We start from the raw sequence: 21,412 nt of genomic DNA on the forward strand, positions 1-21,412 counted from the left end.
GCGCGCGACCTTTTCGTCTCTTGATTTGACAACTTTGATACGTCACGTCAGTCCTTAATAGATTAGCATATCAGAGACTAGTTAGTTGCATTAGTCGTGTCGTGTTGACTTTGCCATATGACATTTGCTTTGCTGTGTTGGTGTTTTTCTTTAGTGGTTTCGACTCGGTTTGGTTGGTTTTGGTTTTTAAACACATACCTACCTATCTATTGTAAATTCATCTCAATGAAGCACTAAATAAATATTCAACTATCGTGAGCCATGGCACAAGAATTGAAAGAATTATCTATCTTACTTTTTCCTGAAAATGATGCAGGTTAGTTTACCATCCCTTAATGCGACATTTAGTTTAATAATTAATTAGTTTTTACTGCATAATCAACTAATAGATAGCCATGTAATCATATCTGAACGTTTAATTAAGAATAGAAGAGTCTTTATCTCATGAAAATTAGACTTTACTAGGGGGTGGCAGCTTCCTTGAGACAGAGAAAAAAAAAATGTTTTTCATGAGTATTCCCAAGGTCTTGTGCAAGCCAAGCCAAAATATTCATAAGACTGTCAATAATAAGATATGTGTAATTACTATAATTTTCTTTATCAATTCCAGGAAATGCAGAAACATTTGCAGAGATTTCTGATTATATTAAAAAGCTAGGATCTCAAAATTGGGATCATATTCGAAGAGAGCCTGAAAGACTGAGTGAAGAAATGAAGCAGTTAACAGAACATACACAGGAGCTGGCATTTACAAATTACAAAACCTTTGTGGAGACTGCAGAAATATCTAGAACTATTATGAAAGACTTAGGGAAATCTAAACAGTCATTAGATAAATTTTTGGAGACAACTCCTGTTTTTATTCAGGAAGGTGAAAAATTTTCACATTTGGCTGGTAACATAGTAAAAGAAAAAAGGTATGTATGCATGGTAAAAGAGATCAGTGGAATGATTTCTTTTCAGTTTTAAAATATGTCTCTGTGTTTTATTAACATTTTAGCACTGTTTTTGAAATCACATGAGAATGATTATAAACTAGCTTTAGACCACATCTCCACTCATGTTTATTTCATGGGTCTGCTCATAACTTATTATTAATATCTCAGGTTCTAAACAACATATAGCGATGAAACCTATACCAGGGCCTTATACAATATCATTATTGTTTAACATTACAATATGTAGTCATCTACATATTGTAATGTTTATGTAGAATGCAAGTTAAAAAATTGTATTTAAATAAAGAATATAACTTACAAGTTTACAATGGTGGAAAACCTACAAAATTTTCAAATTGTAGCTACAATTTTACATAATACATATATCTGTTCAATAAAGATTTTCTCTCCACAGGCGAAATTTTACATATTTGTAGGGGAAAATGGTTTATTGTATTTGTATTTTTAATTGTATTACAACTTGTAATCTTTATTGAATAGTGCCCAGATTTTAAGTTAGACCATGTGCTTGAAATCTGCATCAAATTCCATTCAATAGTTGAACCGCAAATAAACATGCAGGTCGACAAATATACATACAGCCATAGCACACTTCTAGTTTTATTATATGTATAGATAATTTACGTTATCTTTTCTTCCATTGCAGCCGCTATAGTTCTATACGTGGGCAAGTAGACAAAATGTTGGAACTTCTAGAGCTACCATCCTTAATGCGAGAGGCTTTGAATGCAGAAGATTATGAAAGTGCTTTGGATATATTCTCGTTTATAAGAAATCTATCAAAGAGATACTCCGAAATTCCAATTATAGAGGTACATACATAATTTTGTATAAAAAATATGTCCCATAATCTATATATATAAAAGCGAAAAACACTCACTCATCACGAAATCTCGAAAACGACTGAGTCCATGAAGATGAAATTTGGCAGGTAGATTGTGACTAGGAGACGTCCACTAAGAAAGCATATTTCGAAATTCCATCGGGGGTGAAATAGGGGTTGCTAGTTTGTGGGAAACTTCATCATTTTTGACATGAAATTTTTAATTTAAATTTGTAGTTGGTAAAAAATAATAATGCATTAATTGGATTATGAAAATTACATTCCTATAGGGGTGAAATAGGATTGTAATACGATAACAATTATTTGAATAAATTTATAATTTTCTTTTTTTAAAATAAGTAAATGGAGACTTCACTCGACTTTTGTCACACTTAGCTTTTATCACGGGTCCGATGGACATAAACCGACGCAACACACCTAGAGCCGCAGACAAATATTTGTGATTACAGTACAAATATTCGCCCTTGCTGGTTTGACCTCCAAGAGCGGGCGGGCGTTGTGACTCCTAATTATTGACAGTTACACGTATTGTTTCAGAGTACAACTTCAGAGATCATGACCCTGTGGTTTGAGACCTTATACCACCTCTTCAATCAGTTACGGTATGACTTACCTTTACCTCAATGTTTGCAGGTAATTTCAATCGAGTTATAAACATATTTCAATAGATATAAAGCTACACCAGCATATTAGTTGGGGTATTTTAGGTAGATTGATCAAATATTGTTGTTCAAGTAGGTACCTACTTGATCCGACCTAGACTTCTCTATCATTTATAAAATGTACTATGTCTGTTCAATATAGCAGTCCTAATTTAAAACGTTCCCTTTTCATTTCATAATATGTTAACATATTGAAAAATATGCTGCGAAACGAAAAATCATCATATATAACTGTACGATTTTCCTTTTTAGATTTTAGGGTATTTACGCAGGGCTAACACAGTATATAAATCGACTGACGATGACCTGCAAGGACTCCAATACAACAAATCTATGGCAATGTCTGATGGACTGCATTTGCACTTTTTGAAAGCAAGGAATGCTTGGTTCGAAAATGCATTGGAGGATGCCAAGAACAATGAATGTATGTATTTGTAATAATAATAATACTGAATTCAAATCATTTACTATATACAGCTATTTACTATTATTCTATTCTGGCCAGATGGCCATATGACAAGATACAACACATAGATACAAGTGTTGTAAATGAAATTGTAATGTCATTTGATTCCAGCACCTGAAAAGTTACTGAGAAAAATAGTGGAATTGCACCGAATTCATCTTTTCAATGTGCTTACGCAGCACAAATCTATATTTCTATCAGACACTCAAGATACCAAAGCGAAACATGATGAGTTGAGTGGAACGAGTGCTTTGTCTTGCTGGTTAAAACAAAAGGTAAGTTAAGGTATGGTGTACAATAAAATGTCAGGACAAGGCTATATAAAAAAATAATAATATGTAAAAGTCTTAGATTAAAGACAATTAGGACACTCATTTATAATATCAGCTTTGTAGTTCTGTGTGGTTACCTCGTGTTTTACAAGTAACTGTACAACTGTTTTAGAATATTTTTAATATGCTAATTCCAGATTTTTATTTGTTCCAGGTTGAAGCACTGGCCCAAACATTAAATCAAGACTTGTTCAAGGAAGATGAGTCAAGCTTCGAATCGCTGCTAAATCAGTGCATGTTTTTGTGCCTCTCGTTCGGTCGTGTCGGCGCTGACATGAGATGTGTGCTCACTCCGCTATTCCGGAACAGTATTCTAGTGCAACTAAGCAATGGCTTAGAACGAGCTGTCAACCAATTAGACAAGCAAATGCGATCATACAAAGTGCCCAGTATAAAAAATGTACCCAGGCCTGTCAACGAAAATATGGCCTCTGGGCCTCCTGAGAATCTACTTGACTATTACCCTTTGGCAGAATTTTGCAATGGACTTCTGACTGTGCTCAATTCCTTGAGAGTTACAGCACCCTTGAATATTGTCAAAGAAGTTTATAGTGGTTTCCGGAAATCACTTGAGAAAGCTGTACAGATCCTAGTAGCATTTTACCATAAAGAACAACAGAGTTTCACTGATGTTGAGAGGCAAAACTTTGTTTTATTTTGCGTTTGCTTCAGTGAGGATTTAGTTCCATACATTATCAAGTGTCTTTCGCAATCATTCCCTTCATCACAAATAGCAGAACTGTTGGGCGTAACTTTGACGGTCTTGCAAGAAAGTAAAATTTTACACATCAATTTATTAGCTATTTGTGAGCCATTGGGCAGTATCACTGGTGTAGCAATGAATTAGAAAATAAGTTGTAAATTGATATGTATGCTATTAATAAACGATATAAATTATAAGGATTTTTAAATTCTAATTTTACCCTAGACTTAGAAGTCTGTGTTATAAAGAAGTGTTGTGAAGTGGTTAATTTAAATGTGACGGAATGTGAAAACAAAAAATATGTACGTAAAAATGAATTATACTTTGAAAAATGTATCTTCTCTTAAATCAAAATAATGTAGTGATTACACAGTTATTGTAAGGCACAGCCTTCTTAAACAGCTATTTCACTATAAATCATCAGAAAAAAGGAATGGCAAAATTGTTGAAATCAAAAATTAAAAGATATTTATGAGAATCTGATTCTCTTGATTCGGGATCTTCCTTCATCGTTTCTAGAAACTTCATAATAGTGAGTGACTTTATCAATGTTGCCCAGTGACTCGATAAATTCCCTGTCGTGTGTGATTATGATGAACATAAAGTTCCTCTGGGTCATTCTCTCCTGGACTATTTCTCCGAGGGCCGAGCACAGACTTGTAATGTTTTCTTGATCTAGATTTGTTGTGGGCTCGTCCAGTGCTAATATTCCGAATCTAAAAAAATACACACTATTAAGTATTTGAATAGAAACTAAATTGATTAAATGTTAGTACATTTAATTAAAAATAAGAAAAAGTTTTAATTGGTATTTCCCTTTTAGTAGTGTTACTCTCTATTGTAAAATCTATAGTTATGTAATAACCATTAAATATTGAAGATATTCGTCAACCAAATGCAGTTGTTTCGTAGTTGTCAAGGTTTTATTTATTAAACTTTATCAATTGCATTATCTCGGAAACTATCTTTAGGCGACTAAGACATGCGTCTTTGTCGCCTCGTGGAACACATCATAAAGAGGGAAAAGGTAACAAATATATGAGTATAAGTACAATACCTAGCACTGAAGGTCTCCGCCAGCGCGAGGCGTATGATGAGGCAGGCCAGCACCTTCTGCCCCGCGCTGCAGCGCCCGCGCATGTCGATCTCCATGCCGTTCTTGCATTGCACCACTCTGTCACATTCACACACATCATTTCAAGGGTGCTGTTCTCGAAAATTTCCGAGAATTTTCTACAGATCACTCTCGTAAAATTTCCGAGCACAGAGAATTTCTCAACGACAAATCGCTAATTATACTGTCAAAATTGCAATTATTTTTGCAAACTGTCATGATAATATAACACCTAGTGAATTAATCGATAAATTAAAATAATATATGTTGCATTAATTTACCTGTAATCGTATTTGCGCCGATCAGAATCTGAAGTCATACTGCCCTCAGTCTTAATTTCAATGTAATCTATATCATTGCCACGATAAATCTTTCTCCACATTTCTCTGAAATGTTTAATAAATTAATAAGCATATTATATTTCACGACCTCGGTGGCGCAGTGGTAAGCCACTGAACCAAGAGGTCCCGGGTTCGATCCCCGTCGGGTCATGATGGAAAATGATCTTTTCCTGATTGGCCCTGGTCTTGGATGTTTATCTATAATGTATTTGTTATAAAATATAGTATCGTTGAGTTAGTATCCCATAACACAAGTCTCGAACTTACTTTGGGGCTAGCTCAATCTGTGTGATTTGTCCTAATATACAGGGTGATTTTTTATCCAGTGTCCAAATATTTTCTAGGTATTTTGAGTACCATTAATACATTGATTTTTTGAAAAAAAAAAAAAAACAGTATGAAAAATTACAATTTAGAAATAATTTTCTTGTACTCCTATCAATGTTGACACCCGAGTAAACAGTACTCACGGGCCGGCCGCGCCCCGCCGAAAGGGAAGGCAATTGTAGTAAACGCCGCGCCGCCAGTCGCAAATAAGCCTAGCTCCCGTGACGTACGCGTGCGCTCTTACGCAATCGGCTTATTTCGTGATTCGCGATAGAAACTCGTTCGTATTGTTAATTTTCTACAATGTACTCGAACCGTGAGTACTACCGAAATGGTGCGGTGCTACATTTTGAGTGGTGAAAGTTTAAACACAGCCCAGAGGATGTATCAGGCCGAAAGTATTCCTCGAATTCGCGCTACGGGCATACTGGAACCAGCAGTTCCTCACCGTAGAACAATTTTGCGAGCTAACCAAAGGCTCTTGGATCATGGCCAGTTTACTGCACCCAGCCACTCGAGAGGAGGTGGTAGACCGGCATTGGCTCTGGAAATTGAAGACGATATTATAGTTTTTTGAAGCTGATCCCAGGGCAAGTACGCGAGATGCCGCACGGCGTTTTGTCCTGAGTCAGTCTTTAGTGCTTTAGTGTGGAAAGTGCTGAATACAGTTGGACTATATCCGTACCACTTTCAAAAACTACAGGCTTTATTGCAACCAGACGCCGTACGCCGTCGTACTTTCTGTGAGTGAATACTCTCGCACTCTGAAGCCTTAATTTTATGGACAGACGAGGCAATGTTGGTATTTATAATCAACACAGCACTGGTGGTCGTATAACAATGAACAGATACTCGGGCCTTACTTCATCGAGGGGCGGCTTACAGGTGGTACCTACCTAGACAGGCTGCAAGGTGTTATACCTGAGCTAATGGAGGACGTACCGCTCGCCGTTTTGCATCACAGAGACTTTTATTTCCAGCAGGACGGTGCAGCACCCCATTATGTGCCGTGCTGTGAAGCAACATTTAAACAGAACATACCCAAATCGTTGGATCGGTCGCATGGGCACCTCGGTCACCAGACCTTACGTCCTTAGACTTTTATTTATGGGGTGAAGTGAAAAGACTTGTTTATGTTGAAGAGGCCCAAAGCCTCGATATGTTAAAAACACAAATTGTGCGTGCATTTGACAGTGAATTTCTTAAATTATCTTTTAACTTAACTTATTAAGCACTAAAGTGTCACTTACTTTAGTGCTTAATAAGTTAAGTTAAAAGGTAATTTAAGAAAAAGAGCCAGGATCTGCTTAGAAAAAGACGGTTTACATTTCGAACAGGTCCTGAAGTATTGTGACTGATAGTGTAGGTGTCCTCGTAACTACACGTAAGTTGATTTTAGTAAACTTTTAATTAGTTAATTTTTAATTTTGTACATAAGTTGATTAAAATTTTTTAAATACGCCTGATTGCACGTGTTTTTTTTTGTTTTTACTCGTACCTATTCTTATTGTTAATTTTATTGGAATGAATCCAATAAGTATGTTCCTTCTCGTCCGAGCATTAGAAGTGAACAGACGTGTGTTGTGTCTTTTTCCATTAATTAATTATTAAAATTACTAAAATACAATATAAATTCGTGACGAGTACTAGGAGAGCAGAAGCCCGACGTAGTGGAAGACAAGGACAGGACAGGTGAAACGAGCGAAACAAATAGTGAGTCACACTTCCTACTTTAACTACACTCGAACTGGTGGTCAACACCACAATAACTGTGGACCTGTCTCAATTTTTCGGTAAAAAAATGCCTCGAGTAGAGAGATCACCTCCATCCACACCTGCTCACACTTCTGAGTCTGAGGCTGCCCCATGTGATGACAGAATAACGGAAGGTGTCACAAAACGACAAAAAAGAAAAAAGGATTCTCCTCCAAGTTCCTCAGGAAAACCACGAGATGATATCATGAATATGCTTAACAACTGGAAGTCCGGCCAGGATAAAGATATAAAAAACCTTTGTTCAAGTATGGCGGACATTTCAACACAGATGTCAAAAATGACGCAATCACATGACGAAATTATGAAACTGGTGGACTTCATCTCAAAACAATATGATGATATGAAGCTTAAAGTAGAATCACTGGAGAAAGAACGTAACCTTCAAAAAGAACACATCGTATCACTGGAAGCTAGGGTCGAGGATTTACAACGACAACAAAAATCTTCTCAAATTGAAATTCGCAATGTGCAGACAGCTAAGTTGAAAAGCAAAGAAGAACTTTGTGCGTTTACTGAAAAATGTTGCGAGGCCCTAGAGGTGCCAATCAAATCCTCAGATATCAGAGACATTTACCAGTTTAACGACAAGAAGGGAAATAGCACCATTGTGACCGAATTCCACTCAGTCCTCACCAAGGATAAAATAGTTGATGCAGCCAGGACCTACAATAGGAGATCTGCGACTGAAAAATTTAACTCCTCCAAGATTGGCTACAATAGCCCCAGTTTTCCCATATACATCTCCGAAAGCCTAACACCTAAGACCAAGAGAATGCTATTCCTGGCACGGGGCGTGGCAAATGATAGCGGGTACAAATTTTGCTGGACCGTGAGAGGGCGAATATTCCTGCGCAAGGACGTTGGCCTCCCTGCCATCGAAATTAGAAGTGAGTCACAGCTGCAAGCACTAAGAGAAAAAACCAAATGACTAGTCAGAGTCCACCAGCTAATCTGGCCCTTGACAGTGGGCATTTCCCCAGGCATGGTCCTTGGGTATGCTGTGTATTCGTACTACTATTTTACCTTCATACAATATTTGCAATTGTGTAGTTTTTTTGAATTTGTCTGTTTTTGTTTTCAACTTTCTTGTGTGGACTATTGTAAGGTTGTGCGCTTTGTGAGTAACTTATCTAAAATAATAGGACTTTTCTTTTCAAACAGTGAATTAACTAAAACGATTTTAAACTCAGAGTCGATTAACCCCAAACTTCAAAATTCGATTGTGTAAACCAACTTCTTAACAGTATTGACGATGTCTCTAATAATAATTCTAGCATGTGTAGCCCTGAGCAATGCCCTTCGTTGCCTTTCAAAAACAAACTGAAAGTAATAACGCAGAATATAAGAAGTGTATCGCACAATTTCGACCAATTTCAATTACTTTTAGCGCGAATAAAAGTAGAATTTGATATTGTTGTACTCACAGAAACCTGGAATTCTACAGTTGTTGTTTTTCCTACTCTTGAAAATTATACAATACACTTCACGACAAAATACAAAAATCAAAATGACGGTCTTGTTGTATACACAAAAGCTGACTTACCTTGTTCAATCGAGGAAATACCAATGATTGATGCCACGTGCATGACTATTAAAGTAAACTATGATACTCTTATTATTGCTATATATAGATCACCATCATTTAAAAACATTTCTAATTTTCTTGAATCATTAAATGACATTCTAACACGTTTTAAGTCTTTCTCAAATATTCTGATAACTGGTGATATTAATATTAACATCAAACCTGAAAGTACCAACACTGACTCATCCGACTACCTTAATTTGTTAGCTTCACACGGTTTGACAGCGGGGCATACTTTGTGTACTCGTGAAGATAGATGTCTGGATCACTCGATGGTTAAGTCTATAAATTCGACCACAAACATAGTTTTAAACTCCCCGATAACCGACCATAATGCAGTCATTGTTGGACTTGACCTTAGAGTAAAGAGAAATAAAGCTCAAACTCACATCAAGCACATCAATTTTGAAACCACTGTTACGGACATAAGCAACACTGATTTTAGTAGTATTCTATCGTCGAGTGATCCGGAATGGTCCGCCGAAGAACTCGTTAATATCTTATCTACGTGTATCACCAAAAACACATCCCTTAAAAAGATTCCGAGACAAAAAAGAAATATAAAACCGTGGATTACGCCAGGGCTAATGCGATGTATTTTAAAAAGAGATAAAATGCACATGCAATGCAGGTCAGAACCAAATAACCATACTCTAAAAGAAGAATACAATTTGTATAAAAATCATTGCAACGATTTACTTAAAAGACTAAAGAAACTATATGAAAAAAATGAACTTGAAAGACACAAAAACGATCCTAAAATGACATGGAAGACAATAAATTCAATCACAAATTTGAAATCTCAAAAAACACCGCCAAGGAATTTACTCAATATTTCGGCTACTCCTGAATCGTCCTTAGACCAAATAAACAACTATTTTGCAAACGTTGGAAGAGACTTGGCAGAAAAAATACCCAATAACGATAACTGCCCCGGTGCTTCAAATGGTGGAAACTTGGTAGGTAACTCATTATTTTTGGATTGTACTACTAAATACGAAGTTGGCTCGATACTGTGCAAATTGAAAACCGATTGTGCTGTGGGTTGGGATGGCATATCCTCTAAAATTTTGAAAATGACTCACCCTAAATTAGTTCCAGTTATCACGCACATATTCAATCTTTGCCTATCTGCAGGTGTTTTCCCGCGGGTATTCAAAAAGGCACTTATCCACCCCATACATAAATCCGGAGATAAGAACGTAATAAGCAATTATAGACCCATCTCAGTACTCTCAGCTCTCTCAAAAATATTGGAAAAAATCATGAATAAAAGATTAGTAGAATACCTTAATAAAAATAACATCATTTCCAAAAAACAATTTGGATTCCAAGCTGGAATGTCAACTGAAGATGGAGTGGTCGAGCTTACAGAACATGTCGCAAAATTAATAGATAATAAAAAGAAATCCTTAGGCATCTTCTTAGATTTGGCTAAAGCGTTCGACACGGTCTCTATTCCTAAGCTCTTAAAACAAATGGAACGGCTGGGTATTCGTGGTCTGGCTCTAAAACTATTTAGGGACTATCTTTCTAATAGAACGCAAAGAGTTGTCATTGATGACTATGCTAGCTCCGATGCTGCAGTAACATTTGGAGTACCACAAGGCAGCGTGCTTGGGCCAAGCCTCTTCTTAATATATATTAATAACCTGTGCAACATGAACTTATTCAAGGGAGAAATATTCGCATTTGCCGATGATACCGCACTAATATTTCATGGTGACACTTGGGAAGAAACTCGTAAAAACGCTGAGGTAGGGCTGGGACAGGTAATGAGTTGGTTATGTGCTAATACCCTTACACTAAATGTTAAGAAAACTAACTTTATTACATTTGGTATAAACCGTAACCAATTGCCATCCTCCTCAAAATTCCAAATTAAAGCCCACACCTGTAACCTCAATGCTCATTCAGGATGTGCCTGTAGCTCTTTGGAAAGATCTAGTAACATTAAATACCTAGGAGTACTTCTTGACGAAACGCTTTCATGGCAACCCCAAATAAATGCACTTACCGCGAGGATTAGGCGTCTAATACCAATCTTTAGGAAACTGAGGCACGTCGCTGATATTAAGCTTCTAAGATCCGTCTACTTTGCGCTAGGACAATCCATTTTAACATACTGTATAAGAGCATGGGGTGGTACCAGAAAGACAACTCTTTTGATTCTGGAAAGAGCACAGCGTAGTCTATTGAAGGTACTCCATTTCAGGCCATTCAAGTATCCGACCCAAGCACTATACACAGAAAGCGATGTTTTGAGTGTGCGACAGCTTTATGTAGCAAACATCGTTAAGTTTCAGCATAAAACAACACCCCTTAAACTTGATCAATATAATTTGATGCGTAGAAAAGATAAAGTCTGCCCAACATTTAGTCGTAAAACCTATTTTATTACAAAATTTCAATGTTTTACAGGACCTAAACTTTACAATAAAGTAAACGGAATAACTGAAATACACAACCTTAATAAATATCTAATGAAGAAAAAACTACAAAGATGGCTTAAAACCTTAAATTACGATGACACGGAAAATCTTCTATCAATCTTGTCATAATAAAGTTGTAATCTATATTAATATATAAATCATAATGATAATACTTAAATATTAAAAATACATTTTTAAATATCATATATATCCTAATTACATAACTCACTATATATACATATATTATACTTTACCACATAATATAAAACTAATAAAATACCTTTCAAAATCAAACTTAATATGTTAATAAACTTTGTACTAAACTAAAATACTAACAACCTGAATTTATATAAATAAAAGCGTTAACTTATTTGCCACACTCCATATTCTTCGTAGTCTAACTAAAATGAATTGAATGCTCACAGTCGCACGGCGCATGAGTCATGCTTGTTTACGCCAATCTTGGGATATTTTGTACCTCCGTGGTAATTATGTAGGTAGTTTGAATTGTTTAATTAGTTAGACACCTTTATGTTCGTAATATATTATAATTTTGTACTTAACTTGAGAAAATAATAAATGTTCTTTCTAAATGTAAATAAATATTCCTAAAATGTTATTTTGTGAAGGGACCTAGTGTTTATAATACAGGCTCGGCCTAGTTTAAACACTAGTGTGATGGACTCAACCAATAATTATGTGATTACGATTACCTAAATACATTATTACTGTACCTAATTAGACGTAAGTCCAAATATGTATGTTTTTTATGAAATAAATAAATTATTATTATTATTATTATGTTATTTTGCATTGCAATATGACGGTCCTAAGCCCGGAAAGTATGAAGGGAAAATTTGCAACTTATGTACACAGCAACTATGAAAAATCTGTATTTTGTCAATGGAAATGGAAGGGGTCAATGCCTACGAGAGGCGGGGCGATTGAAAGCGCGTGATCTTACCTACCGTGTTTATGGCGCGCGGTGTCAACTGTTGTAAATACTATTGGGATAACTTTAGCACGCTTTATTTAGATTTTTTTGTATGGAGAGGTACATAACGAAAAAATACGCGTCTTATTATTTTCGAGAAAGAATATAATACATAAATTTGGACACTGGATAAAAAATCATCCTGTATATTATATATTATGCTGTGTCAAATTTATTGCTTAAAGTAAATATATTATTATCTTTGGACTCTCCAGACGGCAGACAGCTGTTGTAACCATAAGTAGATTTTTCGAAAACTATTTTTAGTTTTATGTATATTAAATATATAAATTCACTTACCTAATAATAAGATTGATATTCTCCATTTTTTCTCTATGGAACTCCATAAGACTCTTCTCCAAAGCCACAGCGTAATCTCTAATATCCTTATCTATGGCTCTAGTCACATGCAGCTCAAAGAACTTTTCTTTATACTGCTTTTCAATGTTTTTAGCTTCGGCTTTTTTCAATTCCAGTTTGTTTTGTTTCAATGTGATCTGTAAAGTGTGTAAAATTTAGGATACAAAATTAAATTTTGTTTGATATTTTTGTAACACGAAATAGTGGGAGATTGATGTGATAGAGATAGTTGGAAGGCTGAAAAGTGATAAACTACACTGTGCATGTAACAGCTGTGAAATAATTGGCAAGTCTTACATTAAGCTGGCCAAGTTTCCCTTCAGTCTGGGCCTTCTCCCTGAAGATCTTAGTCTGCTGTGTGATGAGAGGCTCCTTTTCCGAAAGCATCTCGCGATTGAGTCCGCTCATATTCTCATCGTTCTTCTGTTGCGCCACCTTGCATTTCTCTATCTCTTCTTGAGCTTTGCGTAACTTCGAATTCTTATCCAAGTCGTTTTTGTAAATCTAAAACAAAATCACTTTATAAATCCAGTCTAAAATAGTACTGATTGAAAATAGAACTTTACATAGTTGTTTTAACCTTTCAAAAGATTGTTACTGCTACTTCAAGTGTTAACTTATATAATTATCCCGTTATTTATAAACAAGTTAAACCATACTTTAAGCTGTAAAATATGTTTTGTCACTTTATGTATATTACCATTTACAGAAAAAGACAAAACATACTTTAGCTTAAGGTACGTTTTGACTTTTTTATGAATAACAGGTAACAGGGTTCAAGTTTTGTTTCAGAACTTATTAGCTTTTAATATTGACTATTAAAATATATAAAGATATTTACATCTTGTTTAGCCAACTCATCTTTCAAAGAGTCTATCCTTTTGGTGAGAGCGTCGCGGTCGATCATGATTTGTTTCTGCTTCTCCATCAGCTTATCATTCGCTTCCTTTATCTTGTCCATTTCTTTCTCAATGTTCCTTTCTATGTGTTGTTTGATCTCTGCCTCTATCGTTTTCACTTTATCGAAAGCTGACACTACTTTGGTTATAAAACTATTTTTAACTTCAAGAGCAGCCCTGAAATTTTTTATTCATATCCATCATACGTCTTCACAATTTAACGTAATTGAACTAGAACCCCCCCGTGTGCTACAGGATCCTAGTTCAATTACGTTAAATTGTTTTACAAAATAATTAGCCCTATATGTGAACTTCCGCAACGATGCAAATTATATTAATACGACCTTGAACTGAACAATGAACTGCCATGTTTGAACCTACATTTGAACATAAAAAGGTAATAAATAATTGTACAAACTACTTTGATATTTAAAGATATTCATGGTCTTTGTCTTCTCAGATTCCGAAGAACTGATTATCTAAGCTTGCCTTACCTGTTCTTCTTGACGACCTCAGCCTTAGCTTTCTCTTTCTCTTCCAGTTCCTCCTTGAGGGGTGTAGTGCCGTCTTCCAATTCCTTCAGCTCGTCATTCAGCTTCTCCTCGTCTGTTTCCAACTGCTTTCTCTTCTCTTGCAACGTGACTATTTCTTGGACCTGAAGCATAAATTACCACAGGAGCCATATTAATTGTCAGGTGGCTCTAACCATGCCACTCTACAGCAAAATTGGCGCCACAAATGTACGTACTTTTACCAAGAATTTTTTTGGCGTAATGTATGTATAAGCCTTATTTTTTGTATTTGCGTTTCTTTTGGCAATATAAAGTATACTATTGTAAATGTAGGCTGCGTGGCTGAGTCATCTGAAGAATGCTTGAGGATCGAGGATCGTGGCTGTCTAATAAGCCAATCGTGGAAGAGTCGGGCGCCACTGCGGAAGCTACGTAAATTTGAAGCTGTCAACTGGCGAATAATTGAGCAGAGATTCTGGCACTCTCTTATTTCTGAGGCCAATAACCACTTTGGGGTCTCTCGAGCCAGAGGAGTAAGTATATTTTTTATAATACAAATACCTTTTTCTGTAAGGCGAGCAGTTGTTCCTTCAGCTTATTCTTCTTGTCAGCCATAGACTGTATCTTCTTGTTATACGCGTTCAGTTTCTTCTGGTTGTTCTTGACCCGCGTGCGCAGTGCACTGATCTTAGTTCTCAGGTCCGTTCTCTTGGCGTTGGCGTCGTCCAGACTCATGTCCGACTCCAGTTCAGCACACTGTTCCTTTAGTTTTTCATACTGTAAATAAATATTTATTTTTTTTTAACCCGAGTCTTCATTGATATTTATTACTGATCAAACGTTTTCATATCATGTAGGTGTCGTCATAAGACAAGGGGATTAGTAAACGGGGGTTTTGGTAAGGCCAAATATCATTGAAAAACTTGAGTTGTTTTTTGTCATATCTTGGGAAATACTTGGGATGTTGATGAGATTTTTCAAAAAGGCATTAAATCAGAATTTGTCAAAATACTGATTAAGTAGTGAATTAATAACATCACCTATTAGTATCAAATGTGATACATTCAAAAAGCATTACCACTAAACTCACTTTTTCAGTATCAGTTTTGATCTCCTTTGTGTAGCGATCTAGCATCGGCATATCACCCTGGATCTGCTTAGCAGTTTGCAACTTTTGCTCAGGTTCGATTACAGTCATAGATAACTCGTCGACAGAGTTTGATAATATTGATATTTTCTGAAAGAATAATTTATGATTAAGAATAACTTGATCACACGCTCAGAACTTTTATGTGAGAATGATCTCAAAGACATAACACTAGCAAATACTTAGTTTCTGCAAAGGTACAGGTAGATTTAACGGGTCGCCACCACATATAACAACACACTACAAAAAAGGGGTCTCAGGGAACTGGGTGAAATGGTCCCAGAATGGGAAAGTATAGAATAATAATTGAGACTTTTACAATAGAACTTACAATGTTAAATATTGGGAGACTCTCCCTTTAAACTTTGTGGAAAAGTATATGGAACACAGCGGAGTGAGAAAGCATAGTAATGATAGCCAAAGAACTTACTGCTTCAATATCCTTAAGTCGAGTTTCGAGATTTGGTATCTCTTTCTCCTTCAGCGAAGTTATCTTCTCATTGACAGACTTCATACTAAGCAGTTCATCTTTCTTGGCTGAATTTCTTTGCAGCTCTTCCGTGACTTTCTCTAATTTTGAAGGTACATTCATCACTTGAGTGGTCAACTGAGAGATTAAATCCGTTACCTGAAATAATTTATAGAAAATCTATGACTATAATAATAACAAAACTTGTTTAGCTGAGTTTCATAAAGTCAATAAAAAAAATGTTTATTTACTAATTATTTAATTTCTACAATTTATATCAGCATTTTCTCATTCTTTGAAAAAGTATAAAAATGTCAAAACAATTTAATTTTAATTACGTTATTATTTTACGAATTATTAAGACCAATCTATATGTGATGTCCCTGGTTCTAATCTTAAAAATGAAAACAATGAATGTTACCTCTGAATCATTGTCGAACCCTCGACTGCACAGGGGGCAGCAGCTGTTGTCTTTCAGCTGTGTCTTATATTTGGCGAAGATGAACATAGAAGATTGCAATACATTTTGTTCATCCTGAAATCACATATTACATATCTAGTGCATGAATTAGTTCAATTTTAAAGAAAATAGCAAACATCTTGCAGGACTAAAAGTTTTACAAATTTATTAAAATGCTCAATAAACAAATTTGTGGTATCTTTAACAGTGAAAGTACGATCTGCGATATAATGTAATGGGCCACATAATAAAAATATATCTTTAGTGAAAGGAAATTATACTAACAAAATAGATCTTGTTTATGTGAATAAATGAACATTGAATTGAATAAAGTTCCCTATCATACATTGTAATGTCTCTACTGCAAGGAAGCGAAAAGATAAAGCAATTTTATGTCTATGAGGCAATCAGACCTGGAGTGATTCCACAGTGGACGTCAGTTTAGCGAGGGTAGACTCGTATGTCTGCGTGCCACAAGCTTGATACATTTTGTCTTCAGCCTTGGTCAATTCACTGCGTTTCTCGTTGAGAGATTCCCGCACATGTTTACGTTCGGTCTCCAGACTTTTTTGCTGTAATTTAGAAACATATTACATCTTATTAGATGCTTAGGTTAATCCAGGATTTTGGCGTTAACTATGAAGTAGGGGGAGAGAAAGGGCTAAATCGACAAGGATGATGTCAGGGAGATTGAAGATATTAGGAGTGAATCTCTGTATGATTGAGCTATTTCCGGTCAGATCTGAAAGAAAGGTTTGTGGATAAAATAGACATGTTGTGCTGACTCGAAATAATGGTTCAAAATAAGACAGATAGATGAAGACTTAAAATCAGATCAATAGGTACTACACTAGTTATAGTTACTCCCTTTTGAGTTGGTTATATTACTGTGGCTGGGTGATAGGACTAACTTGCCAATACTGCAAAAAATACAGGAAAAATCTACTGTTAGCCAACCCAGTGTTATGATCATGGAAAACACAGTAATGAACTAATTCAAAGACCTTAGCTCTTTAAATAAACACCATGGATGCCACTGGCACTCGCCACTACGAACTGCTCATGTGGTCTCTATAAAAAAGGTTATATTAGAGTTGTGGATATGCCTAGCAAAGTTAATTCAGAGTGATTGTTAGTGATATTTAACCCACCTCCAATTGTTTCTCCTTCATTTTCTGCTTCATGGAGTCAACTTCATTGCGTATGTCACATTCTAACTTATTGACAGAAATTGCAAAGCCAGATTCAGGCATACTACCCAACAACTCTGTTAGAGCAGTCTTATGTTTGTTCTTCAATACTGCAAATTTCTTCTCTTTCTCTTTCAAAGAATTTTCTATCAATTCTCGCTCTTTTATTTTATCATTGTGTTTTTGAAGTTTCACTATCTGTGGGAAAAAATATATGATACTATAAAATATGAATAAAAATATTTATTTATTACACTTTGTCTTGATTTTTTTTTTACCAAAATTACCTTTTCGTCAAGTTCAACCAGCTCATTCTCGTGTGTCTCTACAGCCTTCTCATCATCATTGATCTCTTGCTGGCACTCTTCTGGACTCATTTCACTCTGCGCTTTTTTTAATTCCTCCTCAGCATCTTCACTTTTCTTCTCCATTGCTTCCAATTTCACTTTTGATTCATTCGCATCGTTGATAGACTTATCCAATTTGACTATTTCTTTCTTATTCTTGTTTATTTCTGTTTTTTTGCTACTTATTTTCTCTTGATGTCGCGAATGAGCCACTCTACACGCGTCTATAGCTTCTTGCATCCTTTGCTCTTCAGCATCAGCTGCAGACTTTTGCTCGTTAAGATCATTTTTGAGATTAGTAATTTTATCAGTAATCAGTTTTATACCCTTATCAGCTTCTTCATCAGTGGTGATTTCATTGACATCCTCAATTTCTGCCACTTTAGCCACTTCTACAATCATTGTCTTTCTCTTATCAATTTTTTCTTGGTTCTGGCTTTCAAGTAAAAGCAACTTGTTTAGTTTTATTTCATTAGAGGTTTTTTCATTTGCAATCTTCTCCTCCTCTTTATTAAATGTAGTGTTCTTCTTGTAAGATGCTTCCAGTTCTTTCTTCTTCTGTATAGCTGTTGTTACATAGTTGTCTGAAAATTAAATACATGTTTAACATAGTAGCCTCACATAGTTTTATTGCTATCATAGAACTGGCAGTAATTTGACACATTTGAATTCAGTTGATATACTGTACTTCAGGAGTCACATAGCAACAATAAAATAAACAGACTTATTGCTTCCTCCAGCTCCGCAGTGGTTCCTTCAAAAATATTTTTTATTTCTGTTTTCAGTTCTTCTTCTTGACTCTGACAATGCTCCAGCCTGAAAAAGGAATGGAGATATAATAAATTTGAATCTCAATAATAAAAAAAATAATAAGATGCATATATAATATAACAAATATATGTACTTTGTTTTTATTTTCTCTTTTTCAGTTTCAAATGTGAGTATATTTCTCTCTAACTGAGATATAGCCTTTATTTTATCAGTTATTGCCTTCAGTTCAGTTGTTAACTCAGCTAGTTTCAGTTCAGCCTCGGAAATTTCAGATTCGCCATTGACTACCTCCAGTTTTTTCTTGTCTAGATCCTCTTTTTTCTCTGTCAATATAGATACTTCTTGCTCTGTAAACAATTGTTAGAAAAAAACCATGACTGAAGATTTCTCAAATTCAATGTAATGTAATTACTATTAAGTAGTAAGAATGGTCCATTAAGTCTTTGCATAATAATAACTTTTTACTTAGAAATAATTAAAAAAGAGAAATAGTCATACCAAGTAGTTTTAAGATAATAGTGTAGTCTTTTCTTATTTTCCTCAACCGATCAAAACAATCACTGTACTTGTCTGCATCAAATATTTCATCAAATCGTTCTTTTACTTTCTTGCCTTCATCAAGTGGCCAGCTGGAATCTTCTTGATGACAAAATATCACTGAATTCAGGATCGCTTTTGACACACCTAGAATAATTATACAACATACATTATGTTGCTGAAACAAAATCACTTGTGGCTCTTTTATTTTCCATTTTCAATTACTTTCCATAATGACCAAAAGATCTTTCCAATTTTTTTTTAAATTTTAACTTGGAAAAGCTAACCAACAAGTATAAATTTTTATAATTTTATAGTGGTAAACTTTTAAAATGTCAAATGTCATCCTACTTTTTGTTTTCATTGTATGTAAAAAAACCACTAAGTCTATGTAGGAGTATTAATATATGTATGTATAACATAGATTTTACACAACATTATGATACAATTAATGTCCTGAAAGAAATGCAGACAAGGTAGTAGTTCATCTTCAACTGCACTTGTAGTGATGATAGAGTATAATCCCCCTTTAATTAAATATTTTCGTTTTTCCTACCAAGCATAGTGAGAAAAAGTAAACTACTACATAAGAATTGCAACATACCTAACTGTTCATACATGACAAAGTCCAAATCTGCACATCTTGATGAGATATCTTTAGTTTTGCCATTCACATCAATAATAGAAAGAAAGGAGTCTAATGTCTGGAATTTGGTTTTTTTCTTCTGCAGTGCTGTAACCTTCATGGATCTTGACACTTCCAGTTGTTCATCTTTTGCATTAATAATCTGAAATGGTGGAAACCAAGATTTGATGTAAACTAAAAGCTTTTTAGCTTATGTCAAAATGCTGATGTTATTACATCTAAGTAGCTGTGGCTCCAGCTCTCCAACTATCCCTACACCTCAAACAAACACACTTTCACATTTATATAGTTTAGCTGGACCATTATGACTTCTCTTCACATATTCCAGATCTTTGATTTTTATACTTCAACAGGAAATGCTCACCAGGCTGAACAATTTTGTTAAGGTGTCATTTCTTTATTTCCTATAGTTTAGCGGGACTATGATGGTTTTTATTCAGGCGTAAATGTTGGCTTATGTTGATCATACTGTACTGTACTTGAATATGTCTTCTAGAGGAAAGAAAGTACCCATTTTGGTTAGCTCATATTTATATATTTATTTATTCAAAATAAAAAAATAGCATTAATACAGACAAATTTGGCACAGAGATAGACAAAACCTTCGGGAGTAACATATGCAAATTTTTTGTTATGGTCTTACCCAAGCATATCCAGGGCAGGCCGTTAGGCCGCTATTATATGACAACTCTGGCACAAGATAGCAGGGAGGGCTTAATAAAGCCAGAATTAACAAAAGCTGAGGCATTCCTAGTTTGTAATGACTATAGACTAAAAAATTTATTTTATTATTCAATAAGTCAACCTTCAATACTGTAAGATGTTGGTGGAGTTTCATTGGGCAGAATTGAATGAATGACGGGCATTTAATTTATCAAAACCTTTAGGTTTAAATGTGTACAAACAAGTTAGAAGACAGAAAGACCATATCGCATACATTTACCTTCAGTTTCACTTGAGCGAGAACTTCGGTAGACCTGTTTACTTTAGGATCATGCACGAAGCATTCATTGCGGCTGCCTGGTGGCATATTACCGGTGATGGCATAACGTACACATTCAATAATCGTAGTTTTACCACAACCATTTTGGCCCAAAATAAGAGTAAGGGGTTTATCAAACAATATCCGTTGTTCATCTGCTTCTTCTGGACCGAAACTTCGTATGCCCCGAACCGCCAAGGATTTAATTCCCGCCATTACAAATTAATAAAATCTGTAATTATCACGCCTCAATATTAACGTAGAATTAACAATTTTGGTAAAATTAGCAACCGCCCGGCATATTGCATGCAAGACGGACTTAACATTTCTCAATGTTGCCACTAATAAAAACAGCAGACGCGACGCTTACTCGCTCGACGCATTTAAAACCTTTATGCTTATTGCCATAGATTTAGAAGGACGCGCTTAAAAGCTTTAAAAATGCTTTAAATGTTGCGTAGTTTGTATGAGAACTTTTATTTACCCAAAGAAAAAACCAGTAACGGATCCAAACTTTGACAAACGATAGTGCATGGCCAGCATACTTTACTCGTAGG

At 35.3% G+C, this 21,412-nt stretch overlaps 2 protein-coding genes across 2 annotated transcripts; one reads left to right on the forward strand and one right to left on the reverse strand.

The window, feature by feature from the left end:
- The first annotated feature begins 49 nt into the window (after positions 1-49).
- Cog8 (Component of oligomeric golgi complex 8) lies at positions 50-4,163 on the forward strand. Its single transcript, XM_053754005.1, has 7 exons — positions 50-316; positions 611-917; positions 1,606-1,771; positions 2,341-2,436; positions 2,718-2,889; positions 3,043-3,206; positions 3,418-4,163. The coding sequence occupies exons 1-7, from the start codon at positions 262-264 to the stop codon at positions 4,108-4,110; spliced, it is 1,653 nt and encodes a 550-aa protein (XP_053609980.1). The 5' UTR covers positions 50-261; the 3' UTR covers positions 4,111-4,163.
- A 104-nt stretch (positions 4,164-4,267) lies between these two features.
- rad50 lies at positions 4,268-21,187 on the reverse strand. The gene is made up of 19 exons (XM_053754002.2): positions 20,817-21,187; positions 19,832-20,015; positions 19,189-19,374; positions 18,824-19,037; positions 18,644-18,735; positions 17,860-18,503; positions 17,534-17,770; positions 16,796-16,954; positions 16,344-16,457; positions 15,884-16,081; positions 15,397-15,543; positions 14,868-15,083; positions 14,289-14,449; positions 13,737-13,971; positions 13,193-13,399; positions 12,836-13,032; positions 5,362-5,466; positions 5,024-5,140; positions 4,268-4,682 (listed from the first exon to the last, which is right to left on the reverse strand). Exons 1-19 carry the CDS (start codon positions 21,069-21,071, stop codon positions 4,436-4,438), a joined length of 3,915 nt encoding a protein of 1,304 aa, XP_053609977.1. The 5' UTR covers positions 21,072-21,187; the 3' UTR covers positions 4,268-4,435.
- Between the last annotated feature and the right edge of the window lie 225 nt (positions 21,188-21,412).

The sequence above is a fragment of the Plodia interpunctella genome, chromosome 13, assembly GCF_027563975.2.
Source record: "Plodia interpunctella isolate USDA-ARS_2022_Savannah chromosome 13, ilPloInte3.2, whole genome shotgun sequence".
Classification (NCBI taxonomy): domain Eukaryota; kingdom Metazoa; phylum Arthropoda; class Insecta; order Lepidoptera; family Pyralidae; genus Plodia; species Plodia interpunctella.

Bases quoted from the DNA above. Each gene is read 5' to 3' on its own strand.
- Cog8 (XM_053754005.1), top strand. From the start codon at position 262: ATGGCACAAGAATTGAAAGAATTATCTATCTTACTTTTTCCTGAAAAT. The intron at 2,437-2,717 runs GTAATTTCAATC...TTTCCTTTTTAG, and splicing joins CTTTACCTCAATGTTTGCAG to ATTTTAGGGTATTTACGCAG. The intron at 2,890-3,042 runs GTATGTATTTGT...ATTTGATTCCAG, and splicing joins GGATGCCAAGAACAATGAAT to CACCTGAAAAGTTACTGAGA.
- rad50 (XM_053754002.2), bottom strand. From the start codon at position 21,071: ATGGCGGGAATTAAATCCTTGGCGGTTCGGGGCATACGAAGTTTCGGT. The intron at 18,736-18,823 runs GTACATATATTT...TTCCTTTTTCAG, and splicing joins AAAGAGAAAATAAAAACAAA to GCTGGAGCATTGTCAGAGTC. The intron at 14,450-14,867 runs GTATTTGTATTA...TTTATGCTTCAG, and splicing joins TGCTCGCCTTACAGAAAAAG to GTCCAAGAAATAGTCACGTT.